This window comes from Silurus aristotelis, assembly GCF_946808225.1.
Source record: "Silurus aristotelis genome assembly, chromosome: 13".
In the NCBI taxonomy this organism is placed as follows: Eukaryota; Metazoa; Chordata; class Actinopteri; order Siluriformes; family Siluridae; genus Silurus; species Silurus aristotelis.
In genome coordinates, this window is record NC_139586.1 from 20,680,766 (window position 1) to 20,696,217 (window position 15,452).

The following is a 15,452-nucleotide window of genomic DNA, read 5'->3' on the forward strand; positions in this document are numbered from 1 at the left end:
AGAGAGAGAGAGAGAGAGAGAGAGAGAGAGAGAGAGAGAGAAGCTAAATGACCATTTATCAGGAAAATAAAACAGAAGTTTGCACTGTATGAATGCTGTACTCATCCGCTAACTTCCAGCATCCACCAAATAAGTAAACACTTGCTTCTCTTACTGAAATTGCTGAATTTTTTATATTTGATGTGTTATTTGCTCAATATATCCATATGCACATTACTGCCAAGTGCACATCTGTTCCCACTGTATATATATATATACTGCACCAAATTGCATGCATCCTGCTGTTACCTCTACCTTATGCCACTGAACCATAATTCTTATTTATTTAATTGAACCCAATTGCCATTCGGACTCCTAGCATGCAACATACTGTTCTACCATTACTTGTACAGTGTTATATTAAATATTGTGCCATAACTGTACTTAGTCATAATTTTTTTGCTATTTGCTTTATTGGCTGGATGCTAGCTGCATTTCATTGCCTCTGGATGTGCACTGATAATAGCAATAAGGTTAAATCAAACCAAACCAATTTCAGTAAAGATTTGGGAATCTTGGTCTTGGGATTATATAGAAAATATGTTGAGTGTTTTTGGTATATATTACATTTTGCACATGCTGCATGTTCATATGTGCTAATTTATCAGAATTATTATTATTATGGTGATATTCAGTTTTAATTTCTAGACCTCTTCAACACCTCAACAGAGTCTTGCTTTCACTTGTTTAGCATACTTAGTTAGCTAGCATGTTATAGATTTAGGAGTGTTCTGATTCGAGGCTATGCTAATGATGTTATGCTGTAGGACAGGCAGCGTGACAGTCTCACCTTGCTTTTCTGTGTTGTGTTGAGTTTGCACAGGTGCTACATCGTCTGCCATCTATCACCCCACTGTAAATATACCTTTTAACAAGGACAAATGGACACAGAAATGTGCAGAAAAACTGTCTGAGCAACCCAACTTTCATTGACCTCCTCGCTCTCTTTTTCTTTTTTGGTATTTCTCTGCAATACTTGTAATTAATGTTGATTCATTTTTTGCACTAACAAGAAAAAAAAGCTCTCACTAAAATCCAAAGGAAACTAAATCGCTTGAGTGCTCAGAGGATCCTGTCACTAGCCTCTAGCTGTTTTGTGAATATTTATGCAGTACAACATTTAGTGCTAAAATATATATATATTTTCAATTTATGATGATTTCAAAACATTTCTTTATGGTTTGTTATAGTGAAGCAATAGTGTATATAAAGATATTACTGTATACATAACACTTGGAGCATGAGTATGCAATGTTTTAAAAAATGATTTCCATTGGAAAATATTGATTAAATTGCTCCTTTATGTCTGTCCAAAATAAATCCAAATGAATAAGATCTGTGTTTCCTGAGAACACAAAACTTTGCTTAATAATTCTGCATACTCAAGCGGCCTCCTGCAATTTGGAATGTAGAGACAGTGCCAATAACAGTGTCCATATTTTGTGTGTTCTGTATAACCGATTGTGCACACACACACACACACACACACACACACACACACACACACACACACACACACACACACACACACAGTTGAAGTTGAACGTTCTTCTGGTTCCAGTGCAACATCAGGGATTCATTAGTGCATGTGTTCGACCATGACTAGCCTTATTTCAGCCCAGCTTTCAAAACACCAAGACTGCAGAAGAGGCAGAAAACCTGCATGGAATAAAATAACTTTTATCATTCTCGCCTAAATTTTTACAGAAAATGTTCAAAGATTAAAAAAAAAAAAAACAGCATTTGCAGTGTTAGTTATGCCTGACTTAACAATCTTTGTGGATTTGATATAATTATGGGTCTAAAGCCAGTTGGTTGTGCATGGATTACTGAGTTAGCTGGACTGGATTGTTCAAATGTTTTTTTGAAGCTGTTGGAGTAGTTACCAAAGCAACAAGTCTGTAAGGAAACGTGTTCAGAAAACCAAGATTAGAGAAAGATGTTATATATTGTAAATACAGAGATTTGTGCCACAATTTAAACAAAGACCTTTGTCCATAGGTCTACTTATGGATTGGCATTTTTAATTAAACTATGTAGATGTGTGACTGTTGCATTTGCCATTCAAAGCATAATTCATAACAAAAAAAAAATCCTTTTTTTTTTTTCCCATTTTTCATATATCGCATGTCAGAGTTCAGTATACTAAATATGTAATATTCAATAATCAACAATATTTCCAGACCTCTAAAATAATGGCATGAGTTTCATCCAGAAGGAGACATAAAAAACATATTTATATAGGTGTTACTGTAGCTTAGCGGTTAAGGCTTTGGGTTGAGAAGGTTGGGGTAGTATGGCACCAGTATGGGCCCTGAGCAAGACCTTCAACCCTCTGTGTGCCAGGGGCACTATATCATGGCTGACCATGTGTTCTTACCACAGCTTGAACATGTGACAAATAAAAAGACCCTTTACCTATATATCCATTACATGTGCAAAATATCTACCGTAATTTCCGGACTATAAAGCACCCATATATAAGCCGCACCCACTGAATTTTACAAAGATTTTTATTTTAAACATAAGTAAGCCGCACCTGTCTATAAGCTGTCTACACTGAAACTAATGAACTTTACACAGGCTTTAACAAAAGACAGTGTCTGTTACATGGTGTAACGGGTGAAATATATTGTGGCATCTTTAAGAGCAGAGCGGCATTTTGGGAATAGCCTCCGCCGCATTTTTCCGGTATTACTGCATGTGTGCAAGATCGAGGAATATGTCCTTATTATTTTCTGATGCTCATTTCTAAGTTTCTTTGACTAAACCGTAACGCTGTTGCCAAGAAAAATAAAAAAGCACGAGTTTTGGAAACCTGTCTGTGCTTATATGATTTCTGTTGCAACTGGAGTTAGCGAGCTCTCCCTTCACCCAGACTCAACGCGTTACAACGGCTTGTATCTAAACAGTAGCCGACCAAGAAAGTCATTGTTCACTGTCTTCCTCCTTTCTTTCACAGCTATTTCTCTCGAGATTTTTCTTTTGGCATCGTCGTGCGTTTAAAAATGGCCATTTCGATGCCGTGCAGCTGAGAACACAGGTGAGGTGCGTTTTTTCGTTTTCGTTCGGAAATTTCATTGGTATAATGTTATGGGGTTCAGTTTTTTGGCTTGAAGTTTGTGAAACCGGGAAAAACCCAGGAAAAATCCATAAATTAGCCGCTTCGTTATTTAAGCCGTGGGGTTCAAAACGTGGGAAATCCAAATTAGAATAGATGAGGAAGCAAACACTGCACTCAAATTTCATTGCAATGCAGAAAAGTGATGCAGCTCAGCTTAGCTAGCAAGCCATGCTTGTGATGAGCACGATGCAACTGATGGCACTTTAAATGGCACTTTGTGTGGTGTAGGAAACTGATTCCAAAAAAGAACAAACCCAGACACGTTTCTAAAAACCTTTAATGGAAAAAAGATGGTACATTATGAAATCTTTCAGGCTGTATTTTAATTTTATTAAAGGTAGACATGGACAATACTGGCAAATGTTACTGACAACCAGTGGAAATGTAAGCTCAGTGGTAAAGGCATTGGACCTTCGATAGGAAGGTCATGAGTTCCAATCCCAATGCAACCACTGATAGGTCCTTAAACAAGGCCCTTAACCATAAACTGTTCAGTAGTAAGCTGCTCTCAATAAGGGTGTCTCCAAAATGCCATAAATGTACCTAACCATTTTTGACGTTCTAGTGTGTATATAATCTCTCTGCATGCACATTTCTGGTTGGAATTTGATTAAAGGGGTTGTACAGTCCATTTTATGCATCTAATATGCTTAATTCATAACAATTATTTGTAATTGTCATGTTGTATAGCAGTCTTAGCTAGTGTAAGCACAGCTGTATATTTTGTCAAGCATGGCTCAGATGATTAGCTTTTTAGCATCTTTTCTTTTATTACTCGAATATAAATGAGAATTGTAATATTTCTATTGTCCCATTTCCTTTACAGAAAACTTGTATTGAAACTTTTGTCCAGATCTATGATCTGAGTAATGGTCCTACTCATACAAGGTTTTACTTATACAATCTAACCTAAAATCAACACATTACTTTCTTGCATATAGGACACTCAGGTGCTGCTGCTTTTCTGAAAGTATGTAGAAAGAAAACTGGGGTAAAATAAAAACTGCAGAACAGCAGAAGTTCAAAACTGGACCATAAACCTCCAGACTTTAAAGTTGTTCTCTAGAGGACTGATTAATATTTGAATTCAATAAAAGACTGACTGCACTGTAAGAACCATGACAATGGGAATGGATGTGTTAATAGAAAAAGCCTGAATGTATATGCTAATGTGGCTAACAGTGAATAAAGAGCATGAGGTTATTTCCATTGTGCTGACTTGTGCCACTAAAGAATACTAAATCTCACAATAATAAGAATAAAAAGAAGAATAGGAAGAAAAAGTAGAAGAGGAGGAAGTCATTTAAATTATTGGTCAATGGCAAATAAATGCCAGCATAAAAGGAAAAAGAGAATGTAGAACTAGAAAGGAAAGAAAAAAAAAAGAAATAATATCAATCAAGTACAATAATATAATAAATAATAAATAATATGTAATTGAGATCAAGTAGCATTTTTCTTTTAAATTATATATATATATATATATATATATATATATATATATATATATATATATATATATATATATATATATATATAAATTATAAACTTTTAAATTAATTATTATTTATATAAATGAACCTACAGAAAAACTGAAGCAAAAAAGAAAATACTTATATGGAGTTGCATGGTTTGAGAACGAATACATTAAAAGCACGAAATGAATTCAAGTTCCACAATCAATTTATATATATAAAAAAAAGGTCTATAAATCTTTTTCTATATTGACCAGGAATCCAGCACTGCAGCAATGTGCTCATTCTTCCATGTTTGAGGAAAGACACAGCATTCTGTACAGAGTGTAATTTGTCTTTAGCCAGTGAGCAATGCATTACAATTATCTTGGAGAAAACATGCAGATACAACATTTCTAAGATGCTGTTTTAGTTATCAGTGTGAGGTTTAACACAGAGGCCAGAGTCATAGATAACACCAGTCTCACATGTCAAACAAAAAAAACATATACCAAATACACTGAATGTCAGTTGTGCTAATGTGGTGCAGTCTAAAGGGGTGTGTGATCCAGTGAGCAATGTACAGTAAAGGCATCTAATTGTATTAGTCATTAGTCGTTATTGTATATCACAGGATAAAGGTATACATTAATAAAAATAGATAGTTTATCTCTTAGTCAACTAGGAATCAAAAAAAGTAGGTGACTAATCAAACAGTCAATTTTCTCTCAACTAATACTTTTTTTATTGTATGTCAGTTTACTTTTGTTTGTACTTTAGCTTTACTTCAGTAGAGTATTAAGTATTTTTATATTGTAAAACCTCACTACATTTTAAAGTCTAATATCTTACTTGTAACTCTCCATTTCACAATTTACATCATGCTGCACTATTTTAAAGTGAAAACATAAATTGATTTACAAGAAAAGACACAATGCTATAACCATAACCTCTCAGATTCTTTTGGAATGGAGTTCTGACCTCAACCCTATTACACACCATTGAGATGATTTGGAACTCCTCTGGGGTGCAGTCAGGCCTCCTCACTATAAACTACTGGAACATCTTCCCAGAAGATGGTGGTTAATTATAACAGCAAATGGAGACTAAATGTAGAATGGGATGGTCGAAAAGACCATAAATCTGGTGGTCAGATGTCCAAAAACCAAAAGTCCATATAGTGTATATTTTTTAGAATGTATGCAGTTAAGTGTTACATTCTTCTGCAAATCATACAATTTAATGTAAGAGTTTTCTATTGTTACAGGCACACAGTAAGAAGTTCCTTAATTTACTTCCCGGGAACTCTTGTGAGAAATGGTTATGCTGGAACAGGTTTGGGTCTCCTAGTTGTGAAGTGAAGAGAAAACTCAAACAAAAAACCCTCACATCCAAAAGCATCCTATTCAACTTTGTGGTAACAATTTGTGGAAAAATCACATATGGCTGGAAATGTCATGTGTCCTTATACTTTTTTTTTTTCCATATATTGAATTTTATATTGATCAGTCCTTTTATTTTTGTTAGAATTAAGTACATTCAAAAGAGGTATTTTTGTACTTTAATTCAAGAAGAAATGTGAAAGGAGTCATTTTACTGGAATCATATTTTAGTATAAATAATATTAGGATTTTGTACTTAACTACAAGAAAAATTTACTTCATCTAACACTTGACCACAGGAGCAATTTGACTGAATCAGGCTCTAATTAGTGGCTCATGCCAGTGGGCAGTGGTTTTTGCGTTGACTGAGGAAATTGCTGTCTGATGTTATTCTATTAATGCAGTTAAATGCTGATCATACTGCACTATTAAAGGACAAACTAATTCAATGCACTTATATGAAAAAGCTTGTTGCTCGGGTGAAATAGTTGAGTCTGGAACTGAAAGCAAGCAGCATAAAAGCTGTCTGTCAACAAAGTCCTCTATATCATACTATTTCTCTCCCCATCCCGAGGCATCCTGAGGTTTGGCCAGCTCCAGTCACGTCCCACCTCGTGAAGATTATGGACCTATGGATGATCATGGAGAAGTAGATGCCGAGTGTTTAAAGGCCCTGGCATGGAGAAGCTGATGCTGGATCTATGATGATCACAAATTGTTCTGTATTGTTGAAAGATTTATGACCAAACTTTTGATGTCACCCATATGAGGATGGGTTCCCCTTTGAGTCTGGTTCCTCTTAAGGTTTCTTCCTCATATCATCTAAGGGAGTTTTTCCTTGCCACTGTCGCCACGGCTGCTCATCAGGGACAAACGCACACCATTCACCTTCACTGTTGTTTTCTGTAAAGCTGCTTTGAGACAATGTCTGTTGTGAAAAGCGCTATACAAATAAACTTGACTTGACTTGACTTGACTTGATCATACAAAACTTTCTTTCGGCTTCTGCCATTAGGGGTCGCCACAGCGGATCATCTGCATGTTTGATTTGGCACGTTTTTACGCTGGATGCCTTTCCTAACGCATCCCTCCTCATTTATCCGGGCTTGGGACCAACACTAAGAGTGCACTGGCTTGTGCAACCCTAATGGCTGGGGTTGGTTCCCTGACCGGGGATCGGACCCGGGCCGCAGCGGTGAGAGCACCGCATCCCAACCACTAGACCACTAGGGAACTCCCTCTAGATCATACAAGAAAAAGGTAAATTTTTCATTGTTGGATTAACATCCTTGTTAAAAATGATAGCACAACAGTGAACTCACAACCTTCCCAGCATTACTCTAATACTTTAACCACTGCATTGGATATGCTTTCTACAGCAGAATCAAGGATGTTTTTTCTAGGTTGCTAATGACCCAGGAGTTTAACCATTATGTTCAACACCAGCCTCAACAAATCTGGATCCACTGAGTGTTAGTGACTTTAAAACAAAAAAACTACAAGGAGGAATTTCTTCAGACAATTACACACATGTTCATTCTTTAAAATAAATCAAAGTAAAAAAACAAAAACCCAAACACATCTTACATTTCTTTACACAATGACAATGTGCACATCTATGGACAATGAAAATATTGTCTATAGAGTTAGTCCACCGAATCTAAAATCCTTTTAGAACAACTATGTCATTTTGCATGCTTTCTCAACCAACTGCTTGCCTTTATTTTTGTGACCTGTCTCCCCAATTCCTGATCAACTAGCTGTCTTTGAAACAAGGAAAGCAGGGATAAGTGAATGTAAATTACTGTTTACTGACTAGTGCAACTCTATTTTACACTTTTACCCTTATCGTAACTGTAGTGGATCAGTCAAGACCAATGCTGTTTAGTGTAGAAAGTCTTAAAAGACAAGTCCAAAGTGGTGAACAAATAAAGGATAGAACATAAAGAACATATTACACATTTTTGTCTGGATCATCAGGATTGTCTGGACTCCAGCCTGCAGTCGGCTTGTCCTGTTTCTGGCGTGTCAAACTATATGACCAACTTACCAACAATAAAACACTTATAGCTTTTATTGGTGTGAAAAATGTAAAAGCCCAGCTTATTTTACTATAAAAGTCTAAATGATGAGTGTCACCCACAGGTCAGAATGAGAAATCTAAAGCTTTGAGTTATTTCAGTTTAATGATCTTTACCGCAGCCTTGAAAGAAACAGCAGTGTATGTAATAAGCACACAGTATTTACTCTTTGGAGGGTTGTTGTGGGTGGCTTGGTCAGAGAAACATTTCAACTATATACATTCAAGGATTGTTTGGCTGCACCACCTTGATGTGGCCAAAAAAAAAAAAAGTAGACGGTCTGTTTAACTTAATTAAAAACAGAGATTAAAAGAAAGAGGATTCTGGATAACGACCTCAATAAGGGTCTATTTGTGGAGATGTGTTTGATTGGTTTATGGCAACAGGTTAAAAAAGAGGGCTCAGAGGAAATACTGCTTAAATTAGGCTTTGATCTCATGTCCTTGGCCTTATAACACTAGATCGTTTTCACACTTGACTTGTTTAAGCTGTACAAAAGAATTGTGAAGCCTAAAGAGCTTCTCACTTTTGATTTTTAATACTAATAACTGCACTCAGTGTTATTTTATTCTTATGCACATGATATGTGTGTGCTCTTTGTGAAGTACCAGCTCAGGTTTTTTCTTCATGTATCCCTAGGATGTATTCATTACATTTAAATCGTTAGAACAGACATAATTGTGTATCAAATGACACCAGTAAGGGAGCATTAAATATGATTAAGCCACAGCACTCAAGAATACATGATTCTGATTGATCAGAAAGTGCTGATAAATCTTTTATAACAGAAGCACTTATAAGTTTATATGAATGTACTCATTTAAAGATTTGCAGCCAATCTACAGAAATTAATTAAAAAGCTATAATTGTTGAAAAGTTTCCTATGAAAAGAAGTTTATTCAATATATCACAAAAGGAGTTACCAATATCACCATTGGGCCACATTACATCACATTCAATTGCTGATTAATTCCCTCTAACAGGATGCCCAATAATGTTTTATTCCTCATTTGGCTTCAGGTTTTTACTGTACAATAATTCTAATTGAATATATTCTAATATTGACTTTTTTAAAACTTAAATTAAACAGTTATTAAAATAAAGGACAACCTACATATAAGCTACATGTATAATTCAGTCTAAGGTTAATTAGTTCTAATTGGTTAATACAAGTTAAACGCTGTTACCAGAAACCACGATGTGGTGGACAAGTATACAGAACACAGCCCACGTTTTTTTCCTCTCAGCATCGTGCGTCACTCTGCACCTCTGCCCCTTTTTTCGGACTCGCTTCACTGTGTCGATTCCATCGGACCAGTCTACAGCGTTCATTGGATTTAAACTTCAGTATTTCGATTCATCAGAATAATATTTTATAGAGTGCTATAACACCAAGCTTTTACACTATATAGTCTGTCATGTAAAAACTTATTTTAAATACTTAACAAAAGTCTTATTTCAAAGTAAATGTACATGTTTTGGTAGATTGTTAATAAAGATCTGACAAAAAGTGCAATCTTTTCATAGCATTATTAATTCAGAACAATTAAAATAAAAATGTGTACATTTACACATTAGAGGCACTGCCTTGCATTCCTAATCCTGAGAGAGATCAGTTACCTATTAGTTTCACTATACCAATGTTGTTAATTTCATCAAGCACACAATACTACAATTTCCAAATACTATTACATAGCAATACCTGGTGCTGGGTTTGTATGGGTTTGGTAAGCATGGATTGGGGTCTGTGATAATAGAATTGCAATAATATTGTTATACAGTTTAATATATCAAACTATAGAATGTCTTTATTTTTCACATATACATTATAGCACGGTGAAATACTTTTCTTCGCATATCCCAGCTTTTTCAGAACTTAGGGTCAGAGCACAGGGTTAGCCACGATACAGCTGCCCTGGGGCACAGAGGGTAAAGGGCCTTGCACAAGGGCCCAAGAGTGGCAGCTTGGCAATACCGGGGCTTGAACTGACTCACTGACCTTCCGATCATTAAATATATATTATATATAGATTTATATATAAAAATACACGAATAGTGATAATGGCAAGACGGTCATAAAGAGAATCCGGAACACATGCGACTTGTCCACACTCTAAAAACAATTGCTTTGAAATGTGTCTCTGAGAATCCTGGCAAAAATGCTGTATATATATATATATATATATATATATATATATATATATATATATATATATATATATATATATATATATATATATGTATACACAATTTTATACATTTATTTATTTAGCACTGCACTGATGCTCAGGGTTCTTTATTGGGAGATCAGGGAAAGGGTTTCCACTGTTGGGCCCTCCAAAGGGGCTGTATCATGACTGACCCTGGGCTCTGACCACAGCTTCTGAACAAGCTGGGAAAGACGAAAAAAGAATTTCACAATGCTGTAATGTATATGCGACATATAAAAGCTATATTGTTTTATTCTTTTTGGCTCTGTTTTATTCTATTCTATTGTATTTTGTTCTGCTCCATTCTACTGTATTCCATTCTATTTTGTTTTTTTTCTATTCAGTTTAATTGTTTTACTCAAATCTATTTAATGTACAGTATGTGTTTAATAATGATAGTAATAGATGTTAGAGAGGTGAAGATTAGATATGTAGTGAGATGTTGTTGTCTCTCTTTGAAGTGCACAGTTACTGTTGTGCAGATTTTCAATTATTAAGTTATAACAAAGACTAGCCAGTTTTATTCGGCTCCTTCGTGTAAGGGAGTCGGTTCGGGGTGAATCGACTCGCATATGTCGAGTCGTCCGGACAGAAAGCGATTCGCTCGCGATTCGCCCATCACTGGTGTCGTGTTTTTTTTTGTTTTTTTCTCGCACCGAGGCGACATCATGGCAACACCCGCCGCCGTCAATCCGTCCGGTAAGTCCCAATTCTGGTGCCTTGTTTGTTCGGAAAGCTTTGCGGCAGGTGAGATTAGAGTCCAGCTCGGCATTTAAACGTGTTTTGTAAACAAAAGAAGGAGAAGCTGCGGCTGTGAGCGCCTGCATCCGTCCCCCGGTCCCCCCCCCCTTCCCCCCACGCAGCCTTCCTGCGCGGATCTCTCAGCCTGCAAATGCGTGCTTTCACCCTGTCTTATTATCAGCATCGGTGTGTCTAAAACCTGCGATCCCGTTATCCCGGAGCTTTGTAACACACACTGCAGCACGGATCTGCTTTATTCTGCCAAATGCAAATGAGATGCTGAATTGATTTGCACGCGAGGCGCTACGTGCTGGGATTTTTCATTCCGTCTCTCTTTGTATGAGTGCAACCAAACTTCAGGTTCCATCTCTCAGTTTTCCGCTTATACAGTCCCTAAACCTCGGGTTCAGGTTTTTTTGCTAACCACAAATGTCAAGGGTTTCCTCCTTGTTTTGCCTGTTGATTGCATCGAACACAGAGAAGCTCCATGTAACGCGCACCAGGGCTCAACCGGAGGAACACGGGTTGCCAGATTGGGGCTGGATAGCTACAAATCCCCTTCATGACTAATGCACTTCATGAAATGATAAAGGAATTTGATATCAGACTATGATCTGTCTGCTTTGTATTTTTACTGACCATCACAAGGACCACTTATGATTAATCTAATTTAATTCAGGTATTTTTTTTATTTCTGTAGTGCTTTTAACAATAGGAATTGTCTTAACGCTCAACACAGCTTTACAGAGATAAAGAGTTTATAAAGTTATAAAAGTGTATTAAAGAATGTATTTGTTTAGGGCCTATATGTTTGTTTCTTATAATTTCTATAAAAAATGATTAGTTAACTACTATCTACTAGTACTACTAGTATTACTAACTACAATCTGGCAACCCGACCATAAATAATTACTTATGGCATGGAAAGGGATAAGGGGGCTTTCACTTGTCACATATACATTACACACAGTGAAATTCTTTCCTCGCATACCCCCGCAATGTTAGGAAGCTGGGGTCGGAACGCAGGATCAGCAATGATACAGCACCTCTGGAGCAAAGAGGTGTGAGGGCCTTGCTAAAGGGCCCAATAGTGGCAAATTGGAAATAGTGGGGCTTGAACCCCTTACCTTCTGATCAGTAACCACTGAGCTTCCCCTTCCCATCTCCAAGCATCTCTAGGCTTTAATTAAATATCTTCTAATGAAGAAGGTCTGTTCTTCTTTGCCTGTGTAATAACTTTATAATAGGGGACAGGAGGGTTTTGAGTGTAAATTCAAGGATTCCAGGTTCCAGGAATTAAATTTCTACATTAATTGCAAAAAATAAAGGGTATGCACAGTAGTTAGGTCAGATCTGATTTTACTAGTTGAAAAGCTAGGCTAATTAGAATGAGTATAATATTGATGTTCAAGGAAAAGGTGTGGTTTGAAATGGTTATGATCTTCACAGAGTAGGATACTGGTAAGGTCGTTAGCTGTCTCATTGAGTATGTGTTTAACAAAGCATATATGCAATGAAAAAAATTCAAATGAAATTTTTAAGAAACAGTATAAAATGTAGATCAGCTGATATGAGTGATAGATGAGCAAAGTAGAGAAGGTTTGTTGAAGTTGTTCCAAAGCTCAAGTTCCTGTGTCACGTTTTCCATGCACACATTTTTTTTTTTCTTCCAAATAAAACTCCATGTGCACATGGTTTATTGCAACCAAATCAAAATGTATTCCTGTCTCAGTCTGAGCGTTGCTTTCTCTGGACCACTGAGGACAGGACAACACTGGGAAGGACACACTGAAGACGAATGAATTAATAAAAGCTTATGATATTATGTTGATGTGTTTGCCAGCACTAGTATGAAGGTGTGTGGAAATTAGGTTGAACATGATGGGTTTTTCACTGTACTCTGGGTCATGAGAAGCTAAATATCACCAAAAAGTTTTTTTTTGTCAAAGCACAGGCAATTGCTAGTGATTATAGTTTTTTTAAACAATTATTATGATGTTTCTCTTCTACTCTTCTTATTGTAGCTATGAAAAACAGCCCCCAATTGGTATTTATCTCTTTTCCGTCTCCAAATGAATACCTGAAGCTCAAAGGACTTCCCAATGGAGAAAAGTTTAAGGAATCAGTATTGCCTCTTTAACAGACCTCGGAGACTCCTTCCAACAATATATATAAACACTCCCTTTACAGAAAGTGTCACCATATCAATGCTGAAACCTTTAAATTTCTTACAAACCTCATTTTTAATATGCATATGATTAGGCTTAGGTTATGTGGAGTGTAAAGGGGAGAACATTAAAGCAAGCAGGATAATATAAACCCGGGATTAGAATTATAGACCTAAAAATTGTCAGATGTTGAAAGAATGCTGTTGAAAGAAATTAAATCAACACCTTCTGACCAAACAGTTTGGGAACAGTTTATATCTATAAATAAAGTGTCAAGATCAAAACCCATCGCACCCACTGCTAGGCCTTTAAGCAAACCGTCAACTGCTAAGATCCGCTCTTGGCTTGGATTCTGCCCCAGTTGTAAGCCTGCCAAATGAAGAAATGTAAATATGTTCACAGAGCAGTAATCTGTATGGATTGCAATTCACCACATATTAAGGAAAATTTTGATTTGTGTTTAGAAGTATAACTTGGGTAAAACATACAAGTTTAACAAATGATTTCTCCTCACTAAATCCTTCCTTGATTCCTTTAGCTAGTTGTTCAGGAATAATGATTGTATTTGGGGCTGCTTTCTTGGTTAAGTTGTTGTGTGGTGACAAAGAGCCTCACGTCTGGTTTTGTAAAGAAAGGAGTCACTATTGGCCGAAATGTAGCTAACACATGAATGCACCTGATTCAGCTCACAGTGTATGAATATGAATCGAAGAGAATGTGTGAGAATCTGAAGTAAATTTCGCTTGCTAGACTGTGGTGTTTCATTCGTGTGTTTTTATTCTATTCGGATGGAAGCAGATCGAGAGATAACTGTGATCGAATTAAATAAAAATTCCTCTTCTTTTACATGGATTGCACTTCTGACTTATTTAAGCTGTAAGCTTTGTGTATGTCACAATAGTCACGATCATGGAGGCGTCTGTGGAGGCCAGAACTATTTTAGTTTAAAAGATCTGGTAGTGATATAACAACTGTAGGATCCAAAACAGATCAATACTTCTCCTTAAAAAACAAAAGAAAAAAACAGTAGAAACCATTACATTCTCATGGTTTCCACTACAAGTAACATTGCAAACAGCCAGCTGTTAACCATTAAAACCATGACATAATGGTTTTTACTATGTATGTAGTGTGTTTGTGTATGTTATTAAGTCATCAAACTGAAGAAACGATTGTAGAAACATTGATATTTGGAGGCCTTAATGGCCTCTATGAGTGTCTAATAAATGCCAATATGTGATCTACAAGATGATCAGAAGATATGATACAGCTATAAAATGTATATCGGAATGATTATTTTTGGCTTGTATTCACTTGCGTTTTGAACTTTAAATTTCATCTGTAGACCACAGCATTATACACCATTATAAAGCCTTTTACTCATCCCCAGTCCTTAAAGCAAACCCCAGGTCACCATTTTTATTGAGTTGAGTAATTGGTTCCCTGCATTGCACCTGGATTTCAAACAGTTTTCACAGTTGACCAATCTCTTGATGAACAGCTTCGGGTCTGAAAATTAAAAAAAAGTACCAAAGTGTGACAACTCTTTAATTGGTGTGTTGATTGTTTCAAGCATAAATGCAATCCAAGACAAATACAGAAGTGCTGAGCATTCCGGAGCTGTCTGTTCCCGTCTGGTCAGCCAGGTTTTTATTGCGTTCAGGCTAATCAGCTTGAGCCGTGTGTTGACCCGGGACAATGACGAGGTCCGCTGCTTGTTGGCTATTTATGCTGAGGAGCATTCACTCCGGCTTTCACAATCAACAATGACACGGTTATCCAATTCTGAATCCTAATTCGTTTATTCTTTGCTTGGCATCTTGCTGTGTTCATGTAATGAGTCTTCTCTGTGAATGTTTTTTTAATGTCTAAAAAAAAAGTTTGAACTAATAATAAAAAATATATATAAATGGAGTGATGAACAGAAACAAACCCAGACGAGAGGATGCAAATCTTCATTCGAATTGTATTTATTGAATTCTATGCGCACAATACAAACATGTTAATTACAATATAATATGTTGATATTTTTCAATTGGACATACACAATATGGACAAAAGTTTGTGGACACCTGACCAAAAGATTTGTGTAGCCCATTCTAGATTTAGTCCCAATGTGCTGTTATAATATCCTCCACCCCTCTGGGAAGATGGTCCACTAAGTTTTGTGGAGATTTGTGGCCTGGGATGCAGTCAGCGTTCCAGTTCATTGAAAAAGTTGTTCAATAGTGTTTCGGTTCAGAGGTTTATAGT

General features: G+C 36.4%; 1 protein-coding gene across 5 annotated transcripts in view; it reads left to right on the top strand.

The window, feature by feature from the left end:
- Positions 1-10,829: 10,829 nt before the first annotated feature.
- arnt2 (aryl-hydrocarbon receptor nuclear translocator 2) overlaps positions 10,830-15,452 on the top strand; it is a 129,618-nt gene continuing 124,995 nt past the window's right edge. For 2 of the 5 annotated variants that reach the window (XR_014536402.1, XM_083559155.1), the window contains exon 1: positions 10,837-10,989. Coding sequence is in view for 4 of the 5 variants with exons in the window: in XM_083559155.1 (XP_083415281.1) it covers positions 10,863-10,989 (127 nt within the window). In the remaining variant the exon portion in view is untranslated. Of the gene's footprint in view, positions 10,990-15,452 lie in introns of all 5 variants that reach the window. The other 3 variants (XM_083559156.1, XM_083559158.1, XM_083559157.1) reach the window with 3 other exon arrangements.